Raw genomic sequence first — 23759 nt, 5'->3', positions numbered from 1 at the left:
ATAGGCACAAGCAGTTGAAGCCTTTACTTTAATTGAGTTATTGATTGAGTTGACAGCAATTGAGTGAATTTGTAAAATATTCTCACCCTTTTTTCAATTCATTAAAAGGTGAAATTATAATCTTGGAATAAAGATAAACGGATTGTAAGTGCATTGGAAAATAAAAAAGACTGGATTTGGTATGGTGGCTAATAGCCATAGTTAAATAGAAGGAAAAAAAGTAGAGAGGGAAAGGGAGTTTGGAAATCTTTCTGATCCAAACCAAATTTCATACAATTATGCAAGATTGTGTTTAAGTACAAATCCACTGCAATTCAAGTTTTTTAGACAGAGGCCAATTATAAATTCATTATTTTGAAGTCAAAAGTACTTATCTTCTAGATTCCGCTTATATAAAGCCATCTAAAAACATATTTCTTAAATAATTAGATGTGAAACCATTAGGCCTCAGTAGGCTGGTGAATAGACATACTCGTTATCAATACTAGAGCACTATATTTCACATGAAAAAATCACAGCAAGGCAGTTTACTAAATTGTCACAGAAATGCATTAGCCTGTTTTACATGGCACCTGTAAATAGCATTGGGGGAAATTTTTACAAAGGTTATTCAGTAGTCTAGGTATTAATAATAAAGTACACTAAAACTTTGGCATCTATGTTACATTTTCAACCAGCCGATAATAGTTCTACCAGTTCCTGCAAGCAGCTTACTTGGGTATGACTGTAGACTCATTGGTAAAATTTCAATGCCATTTATCAATGTATTATAACCTACTTTAATTAAATCATTCACCTAGGATTTTAACTGATTTTTATAGATGAGAAGGAACCTGAATGATTCTAATTATGAATACATTTCTAAATCAAGCAAGAATCTATCAAGACGTCCAAAGCCAATGGGAAATGATTCGTCTCATGCCTGTGGTAGGAAGTGTAAAGCACACAGTGTTAAATAATGGTGACTGGCAGAAAACAAAGGTCTGCTATTTTCTACTGACTCTGGCAGAAAACAATACTGCTTCAGGATTTGGACACACACAAAAGATATGTCTGCCAATGCAAATGTCTACCACTAGGTGGTCCTCCCCTTAAAAAATATATTAGGGTATGATTTCTCAAATAGGGGTTGTGTCACCCCCAAATCCCCCTTACTCTTTTCATGTAAAAAGCAGATACAATACATATACAGCATTATCTGTGATACTAAAATTCATTGGGGGAATTCCTTGGTGGCCAAGTGGTTAGACTCCATATTTTCAATGCTGAGGGCACAGGTTCAAACCCTGGTTGGGGAACTAAGATCCTGCAAGCCATGTAGTGTGGCCAAAAAAAAATTCATTGGTGCACTGTTAAGAAAGTTTAAAAGGCTTTAGGGATAGGGTTGATGAGAAAAAGCCTTAAGAAACACTGAATTGGAAATAAATCTCAGTCACAAGCATTTCTTCTCCCCACCATCACTATGCTATGTTAAAATATCCTGTGGCATTTGGAATTTTCCTAAGAATATAATAAATGTCTCTAGGACAATACTCCCAGAATAATTAAGAAATTTAATCAGCTCTAAGCATACATTTAATTATGGTATCTAAGAGAAGACTTAGCCTTAGAAACTGACACCAAGTTAGGAAAATCAATGAACGTTTATCGGATCATGATTACAAGTAGAATCTTAACATATGTATTTACATATTTGAGGTTGGCACTGGCAGCTGAGACTCAAAATTGCCACTTAAAATTCAGAATGAAAATCTGCTAAGTCTTTTTAGAAAGCATTCCCTTTCTTTACACTATACTGTCATAGGTGACATCCATTTACTGTTAATACTGTAGTAAGTAAACACTACTTTGTCATTACGAAGGAAAAAACTGATCAGACAAGGATCATAATGTAGTTTTCTGGAAAACTACACACACTTTCACTATACACAGTATATAATAAACAAGGTTACAATCTGTACTGCAGTAACATGCAATGGTTTGGTTGAAGAAATGTTAATGTAATTTCTGCTACATCAGAATTCTCTGAAGTTGGGAGTCATAACGATGAAAAGAGCAATTATGTAATGCTTACACAGTAGATACATCTGACGCATAACATACAGTTACCACTAGGTATCAGCATGGAATTTACAAAAAAAAATTAAAAAAAAAAAAAGACTGACCTATATAAACCTAAGTGTAAGGATGGACTTTATTTTTTTAAAAAAGTCTTTTGAGGACTACAAATTACAAAGTAAAAGCAGAGCACTACGTAGATACCTACTGAATGAATACACTTTGCCTGTGCATGAAAGCTTTATCAAAAGTCATTCATTTAACAATTTCACCCCTTTCACAATGGTATCAATTATAATGCTCTTCTTCATAAAGTTACACCTTTATTTCAAACTATATTACATGTTATTCCCTCAAGATAAACTTCTAAACACAAATTCTTGGCTCATAAGAATGGCACCTTTGAAAAGGTAATTCCCACTCAAGTCTCTCGTGGCATTATTCCAAGCTTGTTTCTTTCACCAGTCAAAAATCTTTCAGTGTTCACTTTCAACATGAAATCTTTCCAGCAAAAAGCGTGGGCACACTCTTTTCTAATGACTACATACAAAGACAGGTAGCAGCAAGAAAAGATGTAAATTAAAAAGGCAGCCATTAAAATAAATGGATCAACTGTATAGAAGAGATATTTGGCTCATGGCAATTTAAAAAACTGGCAACTAGGTTAAGTTAATAGCCAGATAATTGAATCATAAATGAACCTGTGAAGAGAATGAAGCTGGTCCACTATGACCAAGTAGGAATACATCATTATCACCACACTTCACTCTTTACAACAAATACACTAAGCCAACAGGCAATACTGAGTTATATTTGGAGTCCCAACTAGAACATGCTGATCATTTTTCTTTCAACAATTTTCTGGGTTTAGTATAGTCATTGGCTTTACTCACACTATTTTTAGTCCTTTCTCATGAATCTAAGTGCAGGGAAGGTGTAAAATACTTTAAATGACAAGGCTTTTTCCAAGGTATATTTGAAAATGGCTTCGTGAAAAGAATAATTGTTTTGTGTGGAAAGAAACAAACTGAATGCAGAATTTTCTCAATGGGAAAAAGCTCAATTTTTTCCTTCCCACTACCTTTGCCACATACAATTTCCCAAATACCCCACATTCAAGTTTGTTCCCCATGGCTTCATTTTAGGGAATGAAAATCAGAGAGCAGACAATTGAGCTCAAGTACATCTGGGGCTAAAAATGCCAAGAAAATGTTAACATGGAAGCAATGGTCCAAATACTCAAGATTCATGTTAATGAATTCAATTACTGTATATGAGAGTTTTCATTGATGAGCAGGGCTTTGGGCATATCAAATTATCACACAAATCATTGCCTTCTGAGACATTGGATACTTTTACAGTTTAATTTGCAAACAGAATTTTTATAACAAATTATTTTTAACCAAATCATATCTTGAAAACTGTTTATATAGAAAACCCAGGGAATAAAGTGAACTGTTCATTATGGAAGGCCTTAAATTACATTATTACAGTAGAAAATACAGGAGGTAGAAGATAACTGAAAAGACTAATGCAACATCAGATTCAAATCTATAGCTCCTGTAGCTACTTAAAACATGGTTTTAGAAACTAAATCCAACATTTCCAGTAACCATAGAAACAGTTAAAATAAAATTTGCCATGAAAGCCCTTATATCATGCTTGATATAGGGAGGTAGGAAGATGTAAGAACCAGGACACATGAGACATGACATTTTATCTACAACTCCTGTTTGCTTTACTGAGGGTGTAGTTTCAAAATTCAGTCACCTTCTTCAGCTTCAGACTCAGATTCTAGAAAAGGGGAAAAGTGCAATCAAGCATTACATGATATCAGAAAGTAAAAGTTCCATTTATAACTCTACTTAAAAATTTTTATTAATAATGATCTACTTATATGAGGAGGGTAAGTATGCATCTGTAAATCTCAAAACTCATAAATATTTGGACTTCCCTGGTAGCTCAGATGGTAAAGAAATCTGTCTGCAATGCAGGAGACCCGGGTTCAGTCCCGGGGTTGGGAAGATCCCCTGGAGGGCACGGCAACCCACTCCAGTATTCTTGCCTGGAGAATTCCATGGACAGAGAAGTCTGGGAGGCTACAGCCCATGGGGTTGCAGAGTCGGACATGAGTGACGGACTAATACACACATTCTCAAAATTTTCAATTTTCCTAAGAATGTTAGTATTATGGCCAAGTCATCAAAATACCTGAAGTCTAGTTTTTTGCCCCTGCCTTAAAGTCAATGAATTTTTGGAGGTGTGTCACGAATGAACAAAAATCTGTACTTTAGGTACAGAATGGTATCTGAATGAAAGACGACATGTATGGACATATTCTTGTCCACATTAAAATAAGTTCTCAGGCTTTACCAAACAGACTGCACAAATGAAAAGACTTACCTTCTTCAGCATTTTTGAGCCACTCTACAAACTTTTTCATTTGCTCAAGGAAGACACTCTTCCCCTTGGCAACGTGTGCATCTTTATACCACTTTAGAATGGGTTCTTCACTCAGAACTTCAGCTGTAAAGAAGAGAGCAACCTTTACATCTGTGGAGTTTTCATACAGTACTTTCGTAACTAAGGCAGAGTTAGAAACTCCCTAAGGTGCACATGCCTTCATAGCATTTTTATTTTTATTGAAATGTGGAGTAAAACCAATTATTTTTTTTTGCTTACAGAATAAATCTGTATTCGACACTCAACTAGTTTCTTCAACATAATTTTTTAAAGAAAAGTAGAAAAGATGAAATGAGAACCATATACTAAGAAACTTTTTATCAACTTGTGGAGTGATTCTCTCAACCGAAGGCAACCTGATCCCCTGGGGACACTGGACAGTGTTTACAGACATTGCTGGTTGTTGCACTGGGGAGAGGTGCTACCGGGATCTGTTGGCTGATGCCGGGGATGCTGTTAAACACTCTATAAGACATGGGATAGTCATCGATGAAACAGTTTTCTGGCCCAAAACAGTAGTGTCAAGGTTGAGAAATCTTGTGATAAATGATTAGGGATATTTGATAGATAATTTAAAAAAGTATTTTACATGTGGTACTGTGATTTTACTTACAAGTCCAGTGTTTTATTGATAAAATTAAAAGTTATTCATCAACTTTTCCAGAATTAAATGAGGATTTTAAAGACTTACTTCTAAACAATCTGGAGGAAGTAAGTGGAGGTATATAAAGAAACCTAACCACAAGCTGATAATCACCAAAGCACAGGGTGCTTAAAAAAAAAAAATCTGGGGATGCAGGTAGGCCTCTAGGTTTAAAATATGGGAACCAAGAAAATCATTTGTCTGGGGAAGAGGACTGGCAGAGTACAGTAGGTGAAGTCTGAGGCTCATCAAGAAGGCTTTAGAGATATTTTAATGATAATGCATTAAAAATGTACCCAATTATATCAGAGACAACTCAGCCCTATGATTAGAGTGAAATACTTTAGGGTGCTGATGTTCAGAGAACTACTCATTAGAATTATTTTGAGTTCTCTAGGTTTTGCAATAAATGTATTTACAAAATTCAAAATTTAAATTACCTTTATAAAAAAGCACCACTATTTTCTGGAAGGCTTTCATGAAATGAATGTTGTCATAGCAGTACTCCTGAATCTTCAGTAACAGAGTCAGCTCAGACTGACCTTGAGTTGTAAAGGCAGCAAGTAGAGGGCTGTATTGCTTTTCAAGGGAAAGGAGAAAAGATTTAGTCATTCAGTACAATGACAACTCATTACAAATCCTAAAAGAACACAACTCATCTTTTACAATCACTATATATTCTATTTAGTGGAAGTTAAAAAAAAAAAAAAAGGCAGAAAAATCTCTTACGCATTTAAATCAAAGAGGCAATATTAAACCAAGGCTTCCGGATAACTGCGACTACAATCTTAATATTTTAAAGGGAAAAAAGAGAGAATCCTCCTATTTTTCAATATTCTTTCAAAAGCAAACACCAAATTACAGGTTTAAGCTACTTTTAAACATGTATTTGTTTTTATCCTGTGGGCAACAGAAAACCCAAGTTAAGACCTCTTAAAAGGTTATCACCAATATTTAATATGCTATTTGTCTCCTTACTGGTGGTTTACCCCCAGAGACCATAGGATATGATAAATCCTTTTGGAAAAGTACACTGACAGTGCACTTATCCCCACTTACAAAAGTAATGCTTTATCAGGCACAATTCTAATACCTTCAAGTGCTTGATGGCTTGCTCTGCTACAAGCTCCTCTTTTTTGTTCCATTCCACGGTGCTCATTACGCTGGACCATACTATTCCAATGACAACAGGTTCTGGGATGTTGTTTTTTTTCATTTCTTCCTTGACATACAAAATTATCTGCAAAAGAATCCAAATTTCGTACAAAAATAAGTTTGATATTTAGTACAGAACTAAGTTTGATACTATACATATCAAACTTACAAAAAGCATAAAGACCTTTCCATGTGACTAGCAATGACCAGGAGACCACATACAACCATAGAACTTTTAAAACTAGACGGTATAGACTTCTACTTCTAAACCTTATGTTACACAAAGCAAACTACCTAAGAAAAGCCCACGATGAAAACAGAAAGGTCTGTCTATTGGCCTGCACCTTACAAAATCCCCAAGTATTTGGATTTCGGGGCACATGTAGGCACCAAATATGAAAAAGACTGAGGCAAAGACCCAGCACAACATTCTACAGCTATTATTAAAACTCACTCTGGTGAAATACTTACATCCTTAAATGGATCGCCACGGGACATCTGTTCTTGAAGTTCTTTCTGGAGTTCCTTACGAGCTCCTATGGTTTGCTGATTCCGAACATATTCTGAAAGCTCTTTCAAGCCTGCCTCAGTAAAATACTTTGTGAAGTGTTCAACGCTTTGTTTATTGGCAGGAAAAAGTTCCTGAAATGAGAATTTCATCTGGTTAAATGGTCTTTCAAATCATTCAAGAAAAACACTTTCTCTCTTCTCACAGATTAAAAATGGAAAAGCTGCCTATCACATTTTCCTTAAGTGTTGTCAAGAAAGTGAAGAATGAAAAGTCACAAACCATCAGTCTGTTATCCATGCTCACTTTCCGAAGACTTGCAGCTACTGCATTGATATCTTTTTCATTTATCCATGATTTAAAGAGCTTTACAGCAAAAGCTGCTGAAACCCCTATAGAAAAACAGAGCTTATTTTACACAAGTACCTTCCTGGATTTCAATGACTATATCTCCCCATTTCCTCCCTCTGAAGGTCCAGCACACAGGGTTATTCACTTTATCCCCAAACCTACCCCTAAACTTTCCTCTGCCACTGTTTACCAATCTATTCCAATTTCTCTATTCTACCACTTGTTAGTTGTGTACTGTTAGTCAAGTTAGACTTTTCTGATGTGTAAAATGAGACTGACAATTCTTACACTTGACAGCGTTGTTCTGAGAATTACATTAAGGCATGTTAAATACTCAGTAATCAAAGCAGTAAAAAAAAAAAAAAAAGTTAGCTTTTAAGTTATTGTACAGAACAATTTAACTATGGAAATCACAAAAGGGAACTTGTTTTTCTTTTCAGCTTGCCATTTCCCCCATTTTCTGTATTCAGAATGTTCCCAAGTTTGTCAATTGGAATTAATCTCTCTGGTTTCCACAGCATTTCTATTTTTACTTTACAATCAATCACATTTTGTCTAGACCCTGGATATTTGGTGTGTGTCTAAATGCTAAAGTTATACATTAAATGACAGAACTGAAGCGAACCAATTAAATTCAAGGATACTAGTTAAAAAAAACTATCACTATCACACAAGTCAAATCTACACAAACTATATCCTAACTTTTATATCAGTTCATCTTTTATGCTCTTATCTACACCACTCTCAGCCAACTAGAGATTATCCATTTATGAAAGGTTGATTACCTTCTTTAACCAAATTCTCATTGTAAAGGCTATTAAGAATGGATGCATTAAGTGTTCCATTAGCCAGAAGAACACCAGTCAACATAGCCAGCTTGTTTCTTTCCGACTCTGAAAAACCCTTTAAGAACAGCAGCAGCTATAAAAGTAAATAGTCAAGGGTTAAAAGAGCAACTATATTATATAAAGAGAAGCAGTAAAGCATATTATATTAGTTAAAACTATGGGCTCTGAGGTCTAACCACTCAAGTTTATATCTTAGTTATAATACTCACTAGCTGAATAATCTTAGGTAAGACACTTAACCTCTGGCGCAGTCTCCTCTCGTCCACATGTAAATGTGTAAAATAAAACTTGCTTCACAGGGCTTTTGAGAGTATTGAATGAGTTAATATTAATTTTACCAAATTTTCTGTGCACCGATATGTAGACTATCTGACTCTGAGAGCAAGCATGGTAAATTTCTCTTTGTCAAGGTATTTTGCTCTGGTCTGTTCCTCTGACTTTTGAACAAACTGCACTTGGATTTTTACCCCTTTGCCACTTGTTTGAACACAGAACTAAGAAACAGTGTACAGCAAATTAAACTACATGACACACTCCAAACTTCATTTCAAAGACAGCCCACCTAAATAACTAAAATTATCTCAAATCCATGGCATAATTAGGATTTAACATTCCCTTCTTTGGCCCCAACCTTTTGTTTTCCACAAAGGATATTGCTGCTCATACCTTTTTAACCTCATCTTCAAAACCTTTCTCCAGGTATTTGTAGCGCCTGATTAACTTGTTAAAAACCTGTAAGAATTAATAAAGGAATTGAATAACTTCATACGTAAAAATGTCAGATATCCAAAAGATCTAAGTCAGGGAAACTAAGACCTCTCCACAGTTATCTCTAGAACAGCAAAGAAATGAACCTTTCATTAGATGTTTAAATCAGCTTAGGAAGTCTTGTCCATTCCAAAATCCTACAATATACTAATAATGTTAACACTTTAATCACCAGCCCCAATAGACTTTTATTGCCAAAGTATCAAAACACAAATTAATTACTGCTCAAACACAAGTCATTTATCTATTTGTAGGATATTAACAGAAGATCATAAAATACAGTTCTACTTTCTGAATGACAAAGACAACAACCCCTAGGTTAGATGCACTTGTATGAACTTTCAAATGAGATTCTGACTGATAAAGAAGCTAATCTGCCTATAACTCATTCACCTTTAACAAGCTATATGTAGAATAATTTAATGATGAAAATCATGACAGGGAACTGATTTTCCTTTTTCAGTTTGACTTTTTTCCTTAAAAATGGATTAATTCCAGAAAAACAAGAAAAGGAAAAGTAATTCATTTTTTTTCTATTTTTGTTTTCTTCAATGCATTTTTAAGTTTCCAAATCATACTGTACACCAAGAACACCTCTAAACTTTCAGCTCAAATTCCTTCAACCTTCTACTACCAACCTTTTGAAAGCAGACTATTCCTTAAACATTAGCCAGATGGATAACAACTAACTGAATTAGGTTACGTTTAATTTACCTGAGCAAATGCTTGCATGGTCTCTAGGTCTTCTTGTGCTGCAAACACACAGACATCTGTACGCATCATGTCATCTGCCAGTGTACCACCTGGGGCTAAAGTATATTTTACAAAAAAATTGCCATGACATTCATTTAAAATTAATAATTATTTCAATCTTTCTTTCTAATTTCACAGTTCCACCACTGTGCAACTGTTTGACTACATGCAAGCTATGGAAGCCTCTCTAAGCCTCCATTCTGCATGTACACAAATAAGAGTTCTCATTCCAGCAGCCTGGTGTGAGGTTCAATACAATGTTACTGTGAAAACATTTTGGAATAGGGAGCCACAGAAATGAAATTACCAGCATCATTTGAGGATATATAACTAAGTAGCACATTTTGTTAAGATATCCTGAGCTGCTGAGAGTGAAGGCAGGAGTAAATTAGCAGGGCTATGAGTAGAAATATAATGTGAGCCACATAATGCAATTCTAAATCTCCTAGCAGCCACATTAAAAATAAGTGAAATTAATTTTGATATACTTTAAACCAACACATCAAAAATGTTAACATTTTAGTATTCAAAGTATTATTGAGATGTCTTATTCTATTTAAAATTGTCTTCAAAATCCAATGTGCATTTTAACCTCTCAATTTGTACTAGGCACATTCTAAGTGATTGATAATTAGCTAGTGACTAATACACAGAAGAGTGCAGAATTAGTCTTCAGTTACTTGTTCAATTGCTAAGTTGTGTCCAACTCTGCCACCCTATGGACTCAGGTATAGCACTGTCCTGAATTGGCTCCAGGACTCTGGTGGACACCAAAATCTGTCAATACTCAAGTCCCTTATATAAAAGGGAATGTGTGGGCTTAGTCACTCAGTCGTGTCCGACTCTTTGTGAACCAACTGACTGTAACCCGCCAGGCTCCTTTGTCCCTGGGGATTCTCCAGGCCAGAATATTGGAGTGGGTTGCCATGCCCTCCTCCAGGGGATCTTCCCAACCCAGGTATCAAACCCAGGTCTCCCGCATTGCAGGCGGATTCTTTACTACCTGAGCCACCAGGGAAGCCCATGAATACTGGAGTGGGTAGTCTATCCCTTCTCCAGGGGATTTCCCCAACCCAGGAATTGAACCAGGGTTACCAGGGGCATAGTATTTGTATACAACCTGCATTTATCCTTCTGTATATTTTAACGGTCTCTAGATTGTATGTAATATCAAATACAATGTAAATGCTAAAAAATAGTTGCTGGATATGAAAAATGCAAGTTTTGCTCTTTGGAACTTTCTACTCCTCCCCTCCCTGGAAAATTTTTGATCCACAGCTGGGTTGAATCCATGGATGTGGAACCTTGGATATGGAGGGTTGTCTGTATAAAGTATTTGGTAACACAGAACAAGAGACACGGATTTCTTCATTAACTAAGAGTGTGCAAACACAAGTTGGAAAAATCACCAATTAGAGATGTTTTGGGACTTATGTATCAGACTGAAAAGTCTTCCCCAAATGTTATAGTTCTGTCATGGATTTCAAATATAAAGCTATACAGAGCAAGGCAATCTGCAAATTTACTATAATTTGAGAAGAAAAAAAAAAGTGAAAATCCAAAAAAAAAAAAAAAAAAGTGTAAATCCTAAGGGGGTAAAAAAAAGAAAAAACAGAAACAAAGCCATCCTGATTTGATAGGTCAAACAGTTCATATGCTGATTTTACATAATCCCCATACAACACACTTCCCACAAGACCCAGACACTTACCCAGCATTCCGCCAGCCACCAGAATGTCAAAGAGTGTTTCTGCATATCGTCGGTAATCAAGTTTTGCTCCAGAAGCATCAAGAAACTTTGCTACTGCTTCCAAATCAGTACCAGTTTCAGTTAAGCCTTGAATAATGCAGTCTTGAAACTGAGTAGGGTCAAACCTCTCTTTTTCATCTGGAGGGAAAACCCCAAAAACATTTAAGTTTTAAAAGGGCATGAAACCACTGCCTTATGAAGCTGTAACTACTGAGTAAGTTAACCACATTCATTACAATTTCACTTATTTCAATACTTGGAAAAAACAAACGCTACTTAATTGCCTAAGACCTGTAACACAAGCAAACACAACAGGAGACTAAACACACATCCTTTGCAAGTTGCACCTCTGCGAGTGCAAGGCAGGACTGCCTATCACAAGAAGTGTATGGCTTTTCTCTATTTTTTCACAGGTCTCCTAAGTGAGCTAAATGAGCTGGTGTGTTCCTACTGCTAGGAGACAATTTCCACCTGGAATGCGTGAAATTCAGAATATCTTCTACATCTTGGGTAAACTTTATTCCTAAGTGAAATTTTGTCCAAGTATGGGACACCTCTTGATTTTCTTTAAATGACCATAACACTTTCTACTTAAAAAAAAAAAAAAAAAAACAACTCTAATACTTATTAAGGTAATTTTTAGAAAGTACATTTTTTGAGTATCCAATACATCACATGGAGCAGTTATGAGTAGGGACTCCGGATTTAAACTGCCTGATTTAAACTGAGATCAGCACTTAGCTATCTGAAGTTGAGCAATTTAGTGCATTCTTCATGTCTGAATGAATGTTCCTGAGGTAAATGGTGATTAAGAGTAGGATCCATCTCATGAAGTTGTTCTGAATATTAAATGACATAAGTAAAATAGAAAGCACTCTAAACAGTGCCTTGGGTATATATCTAGCCTTTACTGTGCTGCTGTCACACACTCCAGGGTAGGGTTTGATTTCCCTATCTAGGTTAGATGATGTCTTAATTTCTACGTAGCACTAGGGTGACCAACTCTTCTGTTTGCCTAGGACTTTTCTGGTTTGCAACACTGAAAGGCCTTTGTCCTGGGAACTCTATTCAGTCCCAGGCAAATCAGGATCCAATTATCAAGAACTAAGAGACCATGAGTAATCTCAATCTGCAACTGGGGAAGTGATATATCTTCCTGATACTAACAACAATATTAAAACTACTTGATAATGTATTATACCAGATAATATACACAGACTTTTCCATTATAGAATTCCTCTGGTTCCCAACTATTCTTTCTCTTGAGAAAATTTACTGGCTTAAATCTTCATGAATCTTCAAAGACTAGAATCAAAACACTCCTTGTTCCCCCCTGTAAGGGGGCAGGCTACAATTAGAGATTATAAAAAGATTCTGTAATATACATCTCAAAGTGTCTGCCACTCAGGGTTGAAAAACATAATTTATAACCAGTAGCCACCCAGTTCTTTATTTCCTAAAAGTTTCCTGTAAGATAAGGCCAATATGTACTTTTGAGCAACAACATTGAAAAGTTTAGGGGTAAAACATTAAAGCTAATACAAAATATATCTAAGACCAAATCTCATTTAACTTTGTATCGTGAGTGCAGTGTCTTGCTACAGTAGTCAATATTCACCGAAGTATCTAATAAAACACAAGCAGTTAATGCAATTCTTGTGCTTTTTTTTTTTTAAAAAAACCTAAGTCCGTGAGGAAATAGTTTTTCAAAAGACAGTGCAATGTGAACTCTGTTCCATAATTAACTTCCATGGGTTAAAGTCTGACTTTCTCTCACAAATGTTCACATAGCTTGGATGAAACTAGTAATCACAACAGGAGTTCTCCTTTTATAAACTAACCTTTTCTCTCAAGTAAAATCTTGCTTAAATGAAATTTAGCAAGTGAAAATGAAGCCCCGAAGTCCATATTTTTTTTCTGTTTAGAGTCACTGTATGTTCACAATAAAGACCCTTCACTAGTCTGCTTAGATATATCTATGTTATCACAAATCTTAAAGGCAGTAGAAACAGTAAGGGTATATCTGAAATGGCAGTCAACTACAAATTCAAGCTCCTTTCTGGTCCTTTCCCTTTAAGTTTTAATACTAAGCAATAGCCTGCCAGAGGAACCAAGATATAAGTTATTCTGGAGGTCTGAAGAGAAGATATTATTAAAACATAAATATTTACCTCTTTTTCTGGTTTTAAAACGCTGGCCTGATAGCGTTGGCTTTTGCTGCTTTTGATTATTCATAAAAGACACCCTAAGGGGGGAAAATAAGGCCTTAAAAATATCAGTGCCATAACATCCATTTTAAAAACAAAGCATCAAACCTTGGCCTAGTCACGGATAAACGACATAGAACATACACTTTCAGCCTAGCAAGAGACCTGGGACGGGCACAAAGAATTACCTTTACTTGATTAAGTGTAAGTTCAAAACCTGCATTTCTCCCTACAAAAAATTCTTTAAAGATGAAATGTGAAGTCCACTTTTAAATGACTTCACAGCGCCACTGCGACTAGTGGCAAATCACCCATCCTCGTTTCTGTTTAAATTCGCCTGCATCTTCCACTACTCTTGAGCACCACAGAGGGCTAATAGAGACGACCACCGTAATCAGGAGGTATCCAAAACATGTATGTCAATTTAAAGACGCTATCAGAAGGCTAATCCCTGCATCTGAGGGCAGCACCACCCTACTCTCAGGTCGTGTCCGGGACCGCAGCGGTCGCTTGCACCACTCCAGCCGGCAAAAAGGGGCTGAGAACGGGCCTAGCCTCCTCCGCCCCATACCTTACAAGGCAAGCCTCCTGCCCGGGCACATGTCTCCCCATTCAACCCTTCCCGGGCCTCCAGTCCAGCGACGGATAACCCACCCCAGCCCAAGGGCTGCTCCTCGCTCGCAGCCCCTTCTCCACTGACCCCGTGGTCGGCGGTGGCGGCCGCCGCAACGAGCGGACCACAGGCGCCGAGGCGCTTCGAGCCGGGGGCCCAGCCGCCCCGTACATCCGCCCGCCCTCCAGCGAAAGCAGCGGCGGTGGAGGCGGCCGCAGTGGTGGTGGCGGCCCCTCCGCCCCGCCCGCCGGAACCCCCCACGCGTACATCACCCAACAGAGGCCGCGGCGGCTTTGTTACCCAGGCCGGGCAGGGCTGGACGAGAGCCTGTCTCGCTCACTGCCTCCGTCCGTGGAGCGACGGGGCACATCCGCGCCCCGCGTTCCGGCCCGGGCAGCCGTCTCTCGATCTCCCCGCTGAAGCAGCCGCTCCGACCCCCGAATCCAAGCCCGGGATCTGGTCTGGCTTCATGCGGCGGCCTCCGCCCGGGCCCATCCAAATCCGGCCGTACAGGACCCACCGCCTCCCTCACCCTCTACCCAGCGACTAGGGGCCGCAATCTCGGCCCGAGACGAGCAAGCCCCGCGACTCACCGAATTTAAGGCGAAGAGAAAAGAGCCAGAAACCCCGGAGGTGGCAGCAACTGCGGCGGTGTCTCCTCTGCGACCGGAACTAACGCGATGAGGAGGAGGAGGGAAGAGGTGCCACCCCGCCCCGGCCGGTCTCCTATCGCGAGATTTCTTCCTCCGGTGCCCTACCCACACTTTTCCACCCCTCCTGGATCACCCCTCTGCGGCCTGGGGTGGGAAAGAAAGCGAACGTGATTTTCAAAGATTCTTTATTCTTTTTTTGGGCTCCCGATTTCCCGGACACTTAGACTAGACTAGCCCATCTTTCTTCCACCGCCGTGTCCTCCGGCCTCTTAGTTAGCACCCGAAGGGGGTTGGGAGAACGAATATCCCCCACCACCCCTGCCGGTGCCGAGAAAGTTGGATACGTCCGTCCCAAGTCCCTTCCGCACTGACCCTTCCACCCACTCCCCCTCCCACACCCTCCCCCCTGCGCCGGAAGTTGAAGCCGGAAGGCTGGGGACGCCCGGGGCGTTCGTGGGTGGAAGCGGAGTTTAGTAAGGGGTCCTTTTCTGGTCTCTACTCCGGCTGAAGTTGGAAAGAGCTTGCACAGGCTAAGTCCGAAGGGGGGCAACGTTGCTCCGCGATGGTGGCTGGGTGGGGTCGTGTACTGCCACTGCTAGGAGCGAGGAAAATCCAGGTAGGGGTCAGAAGGAAGTTTCGTCCTCTGACTGCGGCCGCCATCCTTGCAGTGGTCTCTGTAGCTCCCTCCTGAGTATGATGATTGTGGGAACTTGGAGATCATCAGATGCTCTGGAGGATTTGTTAAAACACACTGCTGAGACTCACCTGAATCCCATCGGTGTGGAACCCAAGAATGTGCATTTCTAACAAGTTCCTTTTGATGCTTGATGCTGCCAGTCAAGGGACCATAAAGAAAGCTCAGCGCCGAAGAATTGATGCTTTTGAACCGTGTCCAGGTTTGTAACATCCACAGTGCTTTTCTCACACTCAAATTTGAGGATGTGTTATCAGAGAGCTGGGGAACAGTAAGATAGTGTGTGCGAAAAGCACTGTGCCTGTTACAAACCTGGACAAATAGGGACGCACAGTGTCTTCAGGATATAGGTTTTATTTTTACTCCGTTTGTACATTAGTTGTTTGCCTCTTCATCTGCTTGCTTAGTCCCCTACCAGTTCAGTTCAGTTGCTCGGTCCTGTCGGACTCTGCGACCCCATGGACTGCAGCAATGCCAGGCCTCCCTGTCCATCACCAGCTCCTGGAGCTTGCTCACACTCATGTCCATGCAGTTGGTGATGCCATCCAACCATCTCATCCTCTGTTTTCCCCTTCTCCTGTCTTCAATCTTTCCCAGTATCAGGGTCTTTTCCACTGAGTCAATTCTTCGCATCAGGTGGCCAAAGTATTGGAGCGTCAGCTTCAGTATCAGTCAATGAATATTCAGGACTGATTTCCTTTAGGATGCACTGGTTGGATCTCTTTGCGGTCCAAGAAACTCTCAAGAGTCTTCTGCAACACCACAGTTCAAAAGCAGTTCTTCGCTGCTGAGCTTTCTTTATGGTCCAACTCTCACATCTGAACATGACTATTGGGAAAACCATAGTTTTGACTAGCCGGACCTTTGTTGGCAAAGTAATGTCTCTGCTTTTTAATATGTTCTCTAGGTTGGTCATAGCTTTTCTTCGAAGGAGCCAAATGTCTTTTAATTTCATGGTTGCAGTCACCATCTGCAGTGATTTTGGAGCCCAAGAAAATAGTCTATCACTGTTTCCATTCTTTACCTTCTATATGCCATGAAGTGATGATCTTAGTTTTTTGAATGTTCAGTTTTCAGCCAGCTTTTTCACTGTCCTTTCACTTTCTTTTTTTTTTTTTTAATAAATTTATTTATTTTAGTTGGGGGCTAATTACTTTACAATATTGTAATAGTTTTTGCCATACATTGACATGAATCAGCCATGGGTTTACATGTGTTCCCCTTCCTGGACCCCCCACCCACCTCCCTCCCCATCCCATCCCTCTGGGTCATCCCATTGCCCCGGCCCTGAGCATTTGTCTCATGCATCGAACATGGAATGGTGTTCTGTTTCACATATGATAATATACATGTTTCAATGCTATTCTCCCAGAACGTCCCACCCTCACCTTCTCCCTCAGAGTCCATAAGACTGTTCTATGCATCTGTGTCTCTTATTCTGTCTCGCATATAGGGTTATCGTTACCATCTTTCAAATTCCATATATATGCATTAGTATACTGTATTGGTGTTTTTCTTTCTGGCTTACTTCACTCTGTATAATGGGCTCCAGTTTCATCCATCTCAGTAGAACCAATTCAAATGTATTTTTTTAATGGCTGAGTAATATTCCATTGTGTATATGTACCACAGCTTCCTTATCCATTCGTCTGCTGATGGACATCTAGGTTGCTTCCATGTCCTGGCTATTGTAAACAGTGCTGCGATGAACATTGGGGTACACAGGTCTCTTTCAATTCTGGTTTCCTCGGTGTGTATGCCCAGCAGTGGGATTGCTGGGTCATATGGCAGTTCTATTCCCAGTTTTTTAAGGAATCTCCACACTGTTCTCCATGGTGGCTGTACTAGTTTACATTCCCACCAACAGTGTAAGAGGGTTCCCTTTTCTCCACACCCTCTCCAGCATTTATTGCTTGTAGACTTTTGGATAGCAGCCATTCTGACTGGTGTGAAATGATACCTCATTGTGGTTTTGATTTGCATTTCTCTAATAATGAGTGATGTTGAGCATCTTTTCCTGTGTTTGTTAGCCATCTGTATGTCTTCTTTGGAGAAATGTCTGTTTAGTTCTTTGGCCCATTTTTTGATTGGGTCGTTTATTTTTCTGGAATTCAGCTGCAGGAGTTGCTTGTATATTTTTCAGATTGTTTGTCTGTTGCTTCGTTTGCTATTATTTTCTCCCATTCTGAAGGCTGTCTTTTCACCTTGCTTATAGTTTCCTTTGTTGTGCAAAAGCTTTTAATTTTAATTAGGTCCCATTTGTTTATTTTTGCTTTTATTTCCAATATTCTGGGAGGTGGGTCATGGAGGATCCTGCTGTGCTTTATGTCGGAGAGTGTTTTGCCTATGTTTTCCTCTAGGAGTTTTATAGTTTCTGGTCTTACGTTTAGATCTTTAATCAAGAGGCTCTTTAGTTCATCTTCGAGTTCTACTATAAGGGTTGTGTCATCTTCATATCTGAGGTTATTGAAATTTCTCCCGGCAATCTTGATTCCAGCTTGTGCTTCATCCAGCCTGGCATTTCGCATGATGTACTCTGCATATAAGTTAAATAAGCAGGGTGACAATATACAGCCTTGATGTACTCCTTTCCCAATTTGGATCCAGTCCGTTGTTCCATGCCAGTTCTAACTGTTGCTTCTTGGCCTGCATACAGATTTCTCAGGAGGCAGATCGGGTGGTCTGGTATTCCCATCTTGTGAAGAATTTTCCAGTTTGTTGTGATCACACTGACAAAGGCTTTGGCATAGTCAATGAAGCAGAGATAGATATTTTTCTGAAACTCTCTTGCTTTTTTGATGATCCAACGAATGTTGACAATTTGATCTCTGGTGCCTCTGCCTTTTCTAAATCCAACTTGAACATCCGGAAGTTCTTGGTTCACCTACTGTTGAAGCCTAGCTTGAAGAATCTTGAGCATTACTTTGCTAGCTTGTGAGATGAGTGAAATTGTACAGTAGTTTGAACATTCTTTGGCATTGCCTTTCTCTGGGATTGGAATGAAAACTGACCTTTTCCAGTCCTGTGGCCACTGCTGAGTTTTCCAAATTTGCTGGCGTATTAAGTACAGCACTTTAACAGCATCATCTTTTAGGATTTGAAATAGCCAAACTGGAATTTCATCCACTAACTTTGTAGTGATGCTTCCTAAGGCCCACTTGACTTTGCGCTCCAGGATGTCTGGCTGTAGGTGGGTGATCACACCATCGTGGTTATCCGGGTCATGAAGATCTTTTTTGTGTAGTTCTTCTATGTATTCTTGCCACCTCTGTTAGGTCCATACCATTTCTGTCCTTTGTTGTGCCCATCTTTGCATGAACTGTTCCCTTGGTATCTCTAATTTTCTTGAAGAGATCTCTAGTCTTTCCCATTCTGTTGTTTTCCTCTATATCTTTGCATTGATCACTTAGAAGGGTTTTCTTATCTCTCCTTGCTGTTCTTTGGAACTCCACATTCTAATGGGTATATCTTTCCTTTTCTCCTTTGCCTTTATCTTCTCTTCTTTTTCAACTATTGTAAGGCCTCCTCAGACAACCATTTTGCCTTTTTGCATTTCTTTTTCTTGGAGATGGTCTTAATCACTCAAAAAACAGTTTGTCCCTAAAATCACCTTTCTTGGATCCTACTTATTTTCCTTATCAAGCAGACTAAATTTTGCTAAATTAATCTGTTTTAGCTGACTTATTTTTCCTTAACAATCTGACCTTTGCCCCATACTCCCTCAACTTCATGGAAAATTACTTTTTCAGGGTTCTTTCTCTAAATTATTGCCAAATACAGTGATTCTTTCAATCTTGAGAATTTAGGGTGTTACCTATCTCCTTAAAACTTCACTGCAATTATGACTGACTTGTACTCTTGTATGGCAGAAACCAATAGAATATTGTAAAAATTAAAAAACAAACAAAAAATTTCACTCCATCCCTCCTGGTTACAAAGGAGTATGCAGATACTCCTTTGTATTTGCTCATTCATCTTTTTTGTGGTCACACCTTTTATCATCTTTCCCCAGATTTTCTTATGTGGCAGCATCATACATTATCAGGGATTTAACTTTTATCTTTGTTTAAAAGAGTTCCAAATTTATCTATTGAACAAATGTTTGTTGAGTCCAGGCTTTGTGCCCTTTGAGGTTGAGGGAACAGCAGTGGAAAGATCTTGAGGTAGGAAAAAAATCTGACTTAGTGGAGGAACTGACAGAGGCTATTTTGACGAGCTGGTTGGAGATGAGAATGTGGGGAGCAGAGGGAAATGGCAAGAGTCAGTCTTTTAAGGCTAGCCCTCCTTTTTCTCAAGACACCAATCCACTGTATCTGGTATCTTTACAAGAATACCAAAGTAAACACTTGGTACTACTGATTACTCTTCTCCCAAAATCATGTTTCTCACTTCTGAAGTTCTGTTATTTCACTAATAAAAGTAATAGCTACTTTAGTACGGCAAATATGTGTTGTGCACTCATCTAAGCACTTTCTTTGCGTGTGGGGCCTTTTGTTTATTTGTAAAAAAAACAATTGTAATTATGTTTTAAAGAAGGCTTTGTGAGTACCAAAGCTTTACATAATAGTTGTGTGTGTGCTCTTTTGTGTCTGACTCTCTCTGACCCCACAGACTGTAGCCCACCATGTTTCTCTTTCCATGGGATTTTGCTGGCAAGAATACTGGAGTGGGTTGCCGTTTCCTCCTGCGGGGGATCTTCCTGACCCAGGGATTGAACTCACATTGAACTCACATCTCTGCATTGGCAAGCAGATTCTTTACCACTGAGTCATCTGGGAATCCCTCTTAAAAGACTCTTTTAACCCTGATAATTGGGGTTCCAGATCTGTTTGTATTGTTGTTATTGGTATCCTTGAACTGATTGAAATTCCTAGCAATATATTCTGCTCCTACTTGATAAATGCTGTACTAATGTAACTGATGACCTTAAGGAGAGGAGGGATAAATCAGATCATTGAGCAAATGTCTCGTAAGACAAGGCCCAGGGCTACCTCAAGTTGGCTTTTGTTTTGTTAGTGCTATATAAAACTGTTATTCACACTTTAAGTGCTCAGTTGAGAATTCTAAACTGGCTAAATTTGCAAACTCCTGTTAATAATAAATGTTTTGGTAAAATATTAGTAACATTCAAGACAGAATCTTATGATTAAAAGTATTTTGGAACTTTTATCATTGATAGGCCAGATTGTCTTCCCTACTTTGAATGTCTTTTCAAAATATTTGATAGAATTCATCAGTGAAGCTACAAAAACAGGTTAGGGCTTTCATTTATGGGAATATTTTAGATTAATATTTCAGTTCCTTTACTTGTTATAGGTCTGTTCAGGTTTTCTCTTTCTACATGAGGTAGTCCATGACTTTTTCCTGGCTGAATTATTGTCAGGAAAGAGAGTTCTTACTCTTGGGCCCTGCTATTGTCCCAGTCCATGAATGCTCCTCCTGCTGATTTCCCAACTCTGTTTAATTGTTTCTGTTACTAATTTTTTACACTTCCCCCTTTTGATCAAGATCTTTCTCTGAAAGCATGGCAGATCAAGAGTCAGGTTTTCCCTGAAAGTCCGTTAGATGTTCTTTAAGACCACAAACAGACTCTGATCCCTTTTCACTTTAACTGTTTTTAAGAATAGGACCTGTTGTTTTGAATTAGTATCTAAGAGTTTCATGGATTTACTCCTGCATGCAGGAGATAAGAAAATGTTTAATTCGTAACTTTTATATTAACCATTATAGTAAAATAGTAACACCCAAAAACCAAGTTGCCTTTCCTTGAATGAATCCTGCTTTAGTAGAACAATGAAAGAAAAATAAAAATAAAATTAATGGTATGTAGTCTAATTTGTAAATGAATGAATATTGAAATAATACACACTGTGGATATATTTTGGAGAAGGGCATGACAATCCATTCCAGTATTCTTGCTTGGAGAAACTCATGGACAGAGGAGCCTGGTGGGCTACAGTCCATAGGGTCACAAAGAGCCAGACATGACTGAAGCGACTTACCACACATGCATGCACATGGATATATTTTAAGGCCTTACGTAGTTTTTTTTAATTTATTTGGCTGCACTGAGTCTTAGTTGCAGCCTATGGAGTCTTTAGTTGTGGCGTATGGGATCTAGTTCCCTGGCCAGGGATCGAACCCAGGCCCCCTGCTTTGGGATGTGGAGTGTTAGCCACTGGACCACCAGGGAAGTCCCAAGGCCTTATGTAGTTTTAATTTTTCTGTTTGTTCTGTCGTTTTGTCTAAGACTATATAGTACATGATTCTCTTCAGTTTATCAAGTATTGTGAATGCTTTGGTTCAGATGTGTCAAATTAATAGTGAATGAAAATATGCCACTCAAAAAAAAAAAAAAAAGTCAAGTTTTCCAATTTCAATGGTTTTTTTGACTGTCAGTACCAAGAAGGGTCTTTCCTGGGTGTAGTATCTCATACTGGGGAAAGTACACAGATTGGAAACCTATTGAGGTCATATTTGAGGGAGAACTCTCAAGCACATTTTGACCTAATGTCCATATGTTACCAAGATACAGATATTGGAGATTATTTGAAGTATTATGTCATCATCCAAGGTTTGGCAACAATTCCAACAAGCCTGGTCTGTATATCTTGGAAAAACTCTCTCATTAAGTGTCATCTGCTTCAATTCTGAAAAACCTTTGCTTTCAGATCACCAGATGGTAAGCAGTTTCAGTCAAGAGTTTGGTTGTTTCTTTACTGTGTCATATGAATCTAAGAGTCTGTTCCCTAGAATTTCGTAACACGGGTTGGTCAATAGTACTTGAAAAGGCCTTCTCTAGTAAGATCTTCTGGAGGTGTCTTTTTCAAAGGAAAAATCTCCAGGTTTTAAGGTGTGATGCTTAAGGTCTTTGTCTCCAGAGAGTGCCTGTGAAAAGACTGTTGTACCAAAACATGGTTATTTTTGGTAGAAGCAGTTAGGCCTTTGTGATATTGGAGTATCTTACCTTTTATAAGTTGTGGATCAAAAGAGGCAAGAGCCAAAGGCATTGGGCATCTGGTGACTCTAAGTTTATTAGTTCCAGAAGGCATAGATCTGAGATTTAGAAGGATCAACTGCAGTGTGTTTGGTAAAGGGATTTGTAGGGTCTCTACAAATTTTGTCAATTGAGTCTTAATTGGGCTGTTAGTGTATTTGACTAAACAAGGGGATGCTGCTGCTGCTGCTGCTGCTAAGTCACTTCCGTCGTGTCCAACTCTGTGCGACCCTATAGAAGGCAGCCCACCAAGCTCCCCTGTTCCTGGGATTCTCCATGCAAGAACACTGGAGTGGGTTGCTATTTCCTTCTCCAGTGCATGAAAGTGAAAAGTGAAAGTGAAGTCACTCAGTCGTGTCCGACTCTTAGCAACCCCATGGACTGCAGCCCACCAGGCTCCGTCCATGGGATTTTCCAGGCAAGAGTACAAAACAAGGGGATGGAGGGTGGTTAATATAGTAAAAGTGTTGTGAAATGAAACAAATAGTACAGACTTGTCAAAGTACCTGACCAGTGGGACTTCCCTGGTGGTCTAGTGATTAAGACTGTGCTTCTACTACATGGGGCACAGGTTCTATCCCTGGTTGGGAAACTAAAACCCCACATGTCACACATAACAGCGAAGAGGAAAAAAAAAAGAAGTACTTCACCAGCTGTTGGGGTCCTTTAATGGACCGGAACTTGGGGGTACAGAGTCGACTGATAAGAAAGTGAAAGAAGGAAGAAAAGAGGTTGATATTCCCTGGTTTACACGGTATGCCAATATAACTCTAGGACAAACAGCTAGCACCGTCTACGTAGGCTCAGGGCGCCCTCACGAAGAGGTCTTGAAAGTCCGGGCAAATCAGTAGACACGGTGGACACCTGTGCTCCGTGGAAGCAGCCTGAAACGGAGAGAGGGAGAGAGCGAGAGAGAGCGAGAGCGAGAGAAAATGAGGAAAGACACGGGGACCAGTGCTCTGATGGAACAAAGGCGTTTATTCAACATATTGTGGGCATATATATACCCCCTTACAAGATAGCCCTTTTTAGCAGAGACATGGATCGAAAATCTAACAAGTCATCTAGAAAGCCAGAGGCTAGAATCATTCTCAAGAGAGGGAGTTGTAAAAGTTACTTTACATATCAGAAAGGAGGAGACTTGTAAATGGCTGCTGTTCACCTTATGGAATTTCCATACGAATGAGATACATGAATTTCTATTATTCCCCAAAAGACGGCTTGCCAGCTCTCTGGCACCTGTATTCAGGTGCTGTTAAGGAACATAGAATTCATGCAAGACTGAAAACAGCACACAG

The 23759-nt window shown here is 39.2% G+C and overlaps 1 protein-coding gene across 6 annotated transcripts; it reads right to left on the bottom strand.

Moving 5' to 3' along the window:
- Positions 1-2176: 2176 nt before the first annotated feature.
- On the bottom strand, positions 2177-14796 carry BZW1 (basic leucine zipper and W2 domains 1). Of its 6 annotated transcripts, none has more exons than XR_014079982.1 (12): positions 14711-14796; positions 13469-13542; positions 11259-11435; positions 9509-9603; positions 8693-8758; positions 7964-8099; positions 7110-7219; positions 6791-6961; positions 6258-6404; positions 5535-5743; positions 4462-4641; positions 2177-3852 (listed from the first exon to the last, which is right to left on the bottom strand). XR_014079982.1 is itself a non-coding variant. In XM_081581822.1 (12 exons), the coding sequence occupies exons 2-12, from the start codon at positions 13530-13532 to the stop codon at positions 3821-3823; spliced, it is 1260 nt and encodes a 419-aa protein (XP_081437948.1). In that variant the 5' UTR covers positions 13533-13542; positions 14711-14796; the 3' UTR covers positions 2177-3820. The 6 variants fall into 6 exon arrangements, 5 of the variants coding, with proteins under 5 accessions (XP_081437948.1, XP_081437952.1, XP_081437949.1 ...); XM_081581822.1 differs by having other exon boundaries at positions 4462-4584; positions 5605-5743; XM_081581826.1 differs by having other exon boundaries at positions 4462-4584; positions 5707-5743.
- Positions 14797-23759: the final 8963 nt, after the last annotated feature.

This window comes from Giraffa tippelskirchi, chromosome 3 (genome assembly GCF_054371585.1).
Source record: "Giraffa tippelskirchi isolate mGirTip1 chromosome 3, T2T-mGirTip1v1.2.pri, whole genome shotgun sequence".
Lineage (NCBI taxonomy): Eukaryota > Metazoa > Chordata > Mammalia > Artiodactyla > Giraffidae > Giraffa > Giraffa tippelskirchi.
This window is presented reverse-complemented; position numbering and strand designations above follow the sequence as displayed.

What these genes read in the sequence shown, in the direction of transcription:
- BZW1 (XM_081581821.1), bottom strand. Translation starts at nt 14,290, where the DNA reads ATGTACGGGGCGGCTGGGCCCCCGGCTCGAAGCGCCTCGGCGCCTGTG. An exon ending in GCATGGATAACAGACTGATG is followed by an intron (nt 6,962 to 7,109) that starts GTTTGTGACTTT and finishes TTCTCATTTCAG; the next exon opens with GAACTTTTTCCTGCCAATAA. An exon ending in AGTGGTGCTTTTTTATAAAG is followed by an intron (nt 4,585 to 5,604) that starts GTAATTTAAATT and finishes TCTTCTTTACAG; the next exon opens with CTGAAGTTCTGAGTGAAGAA.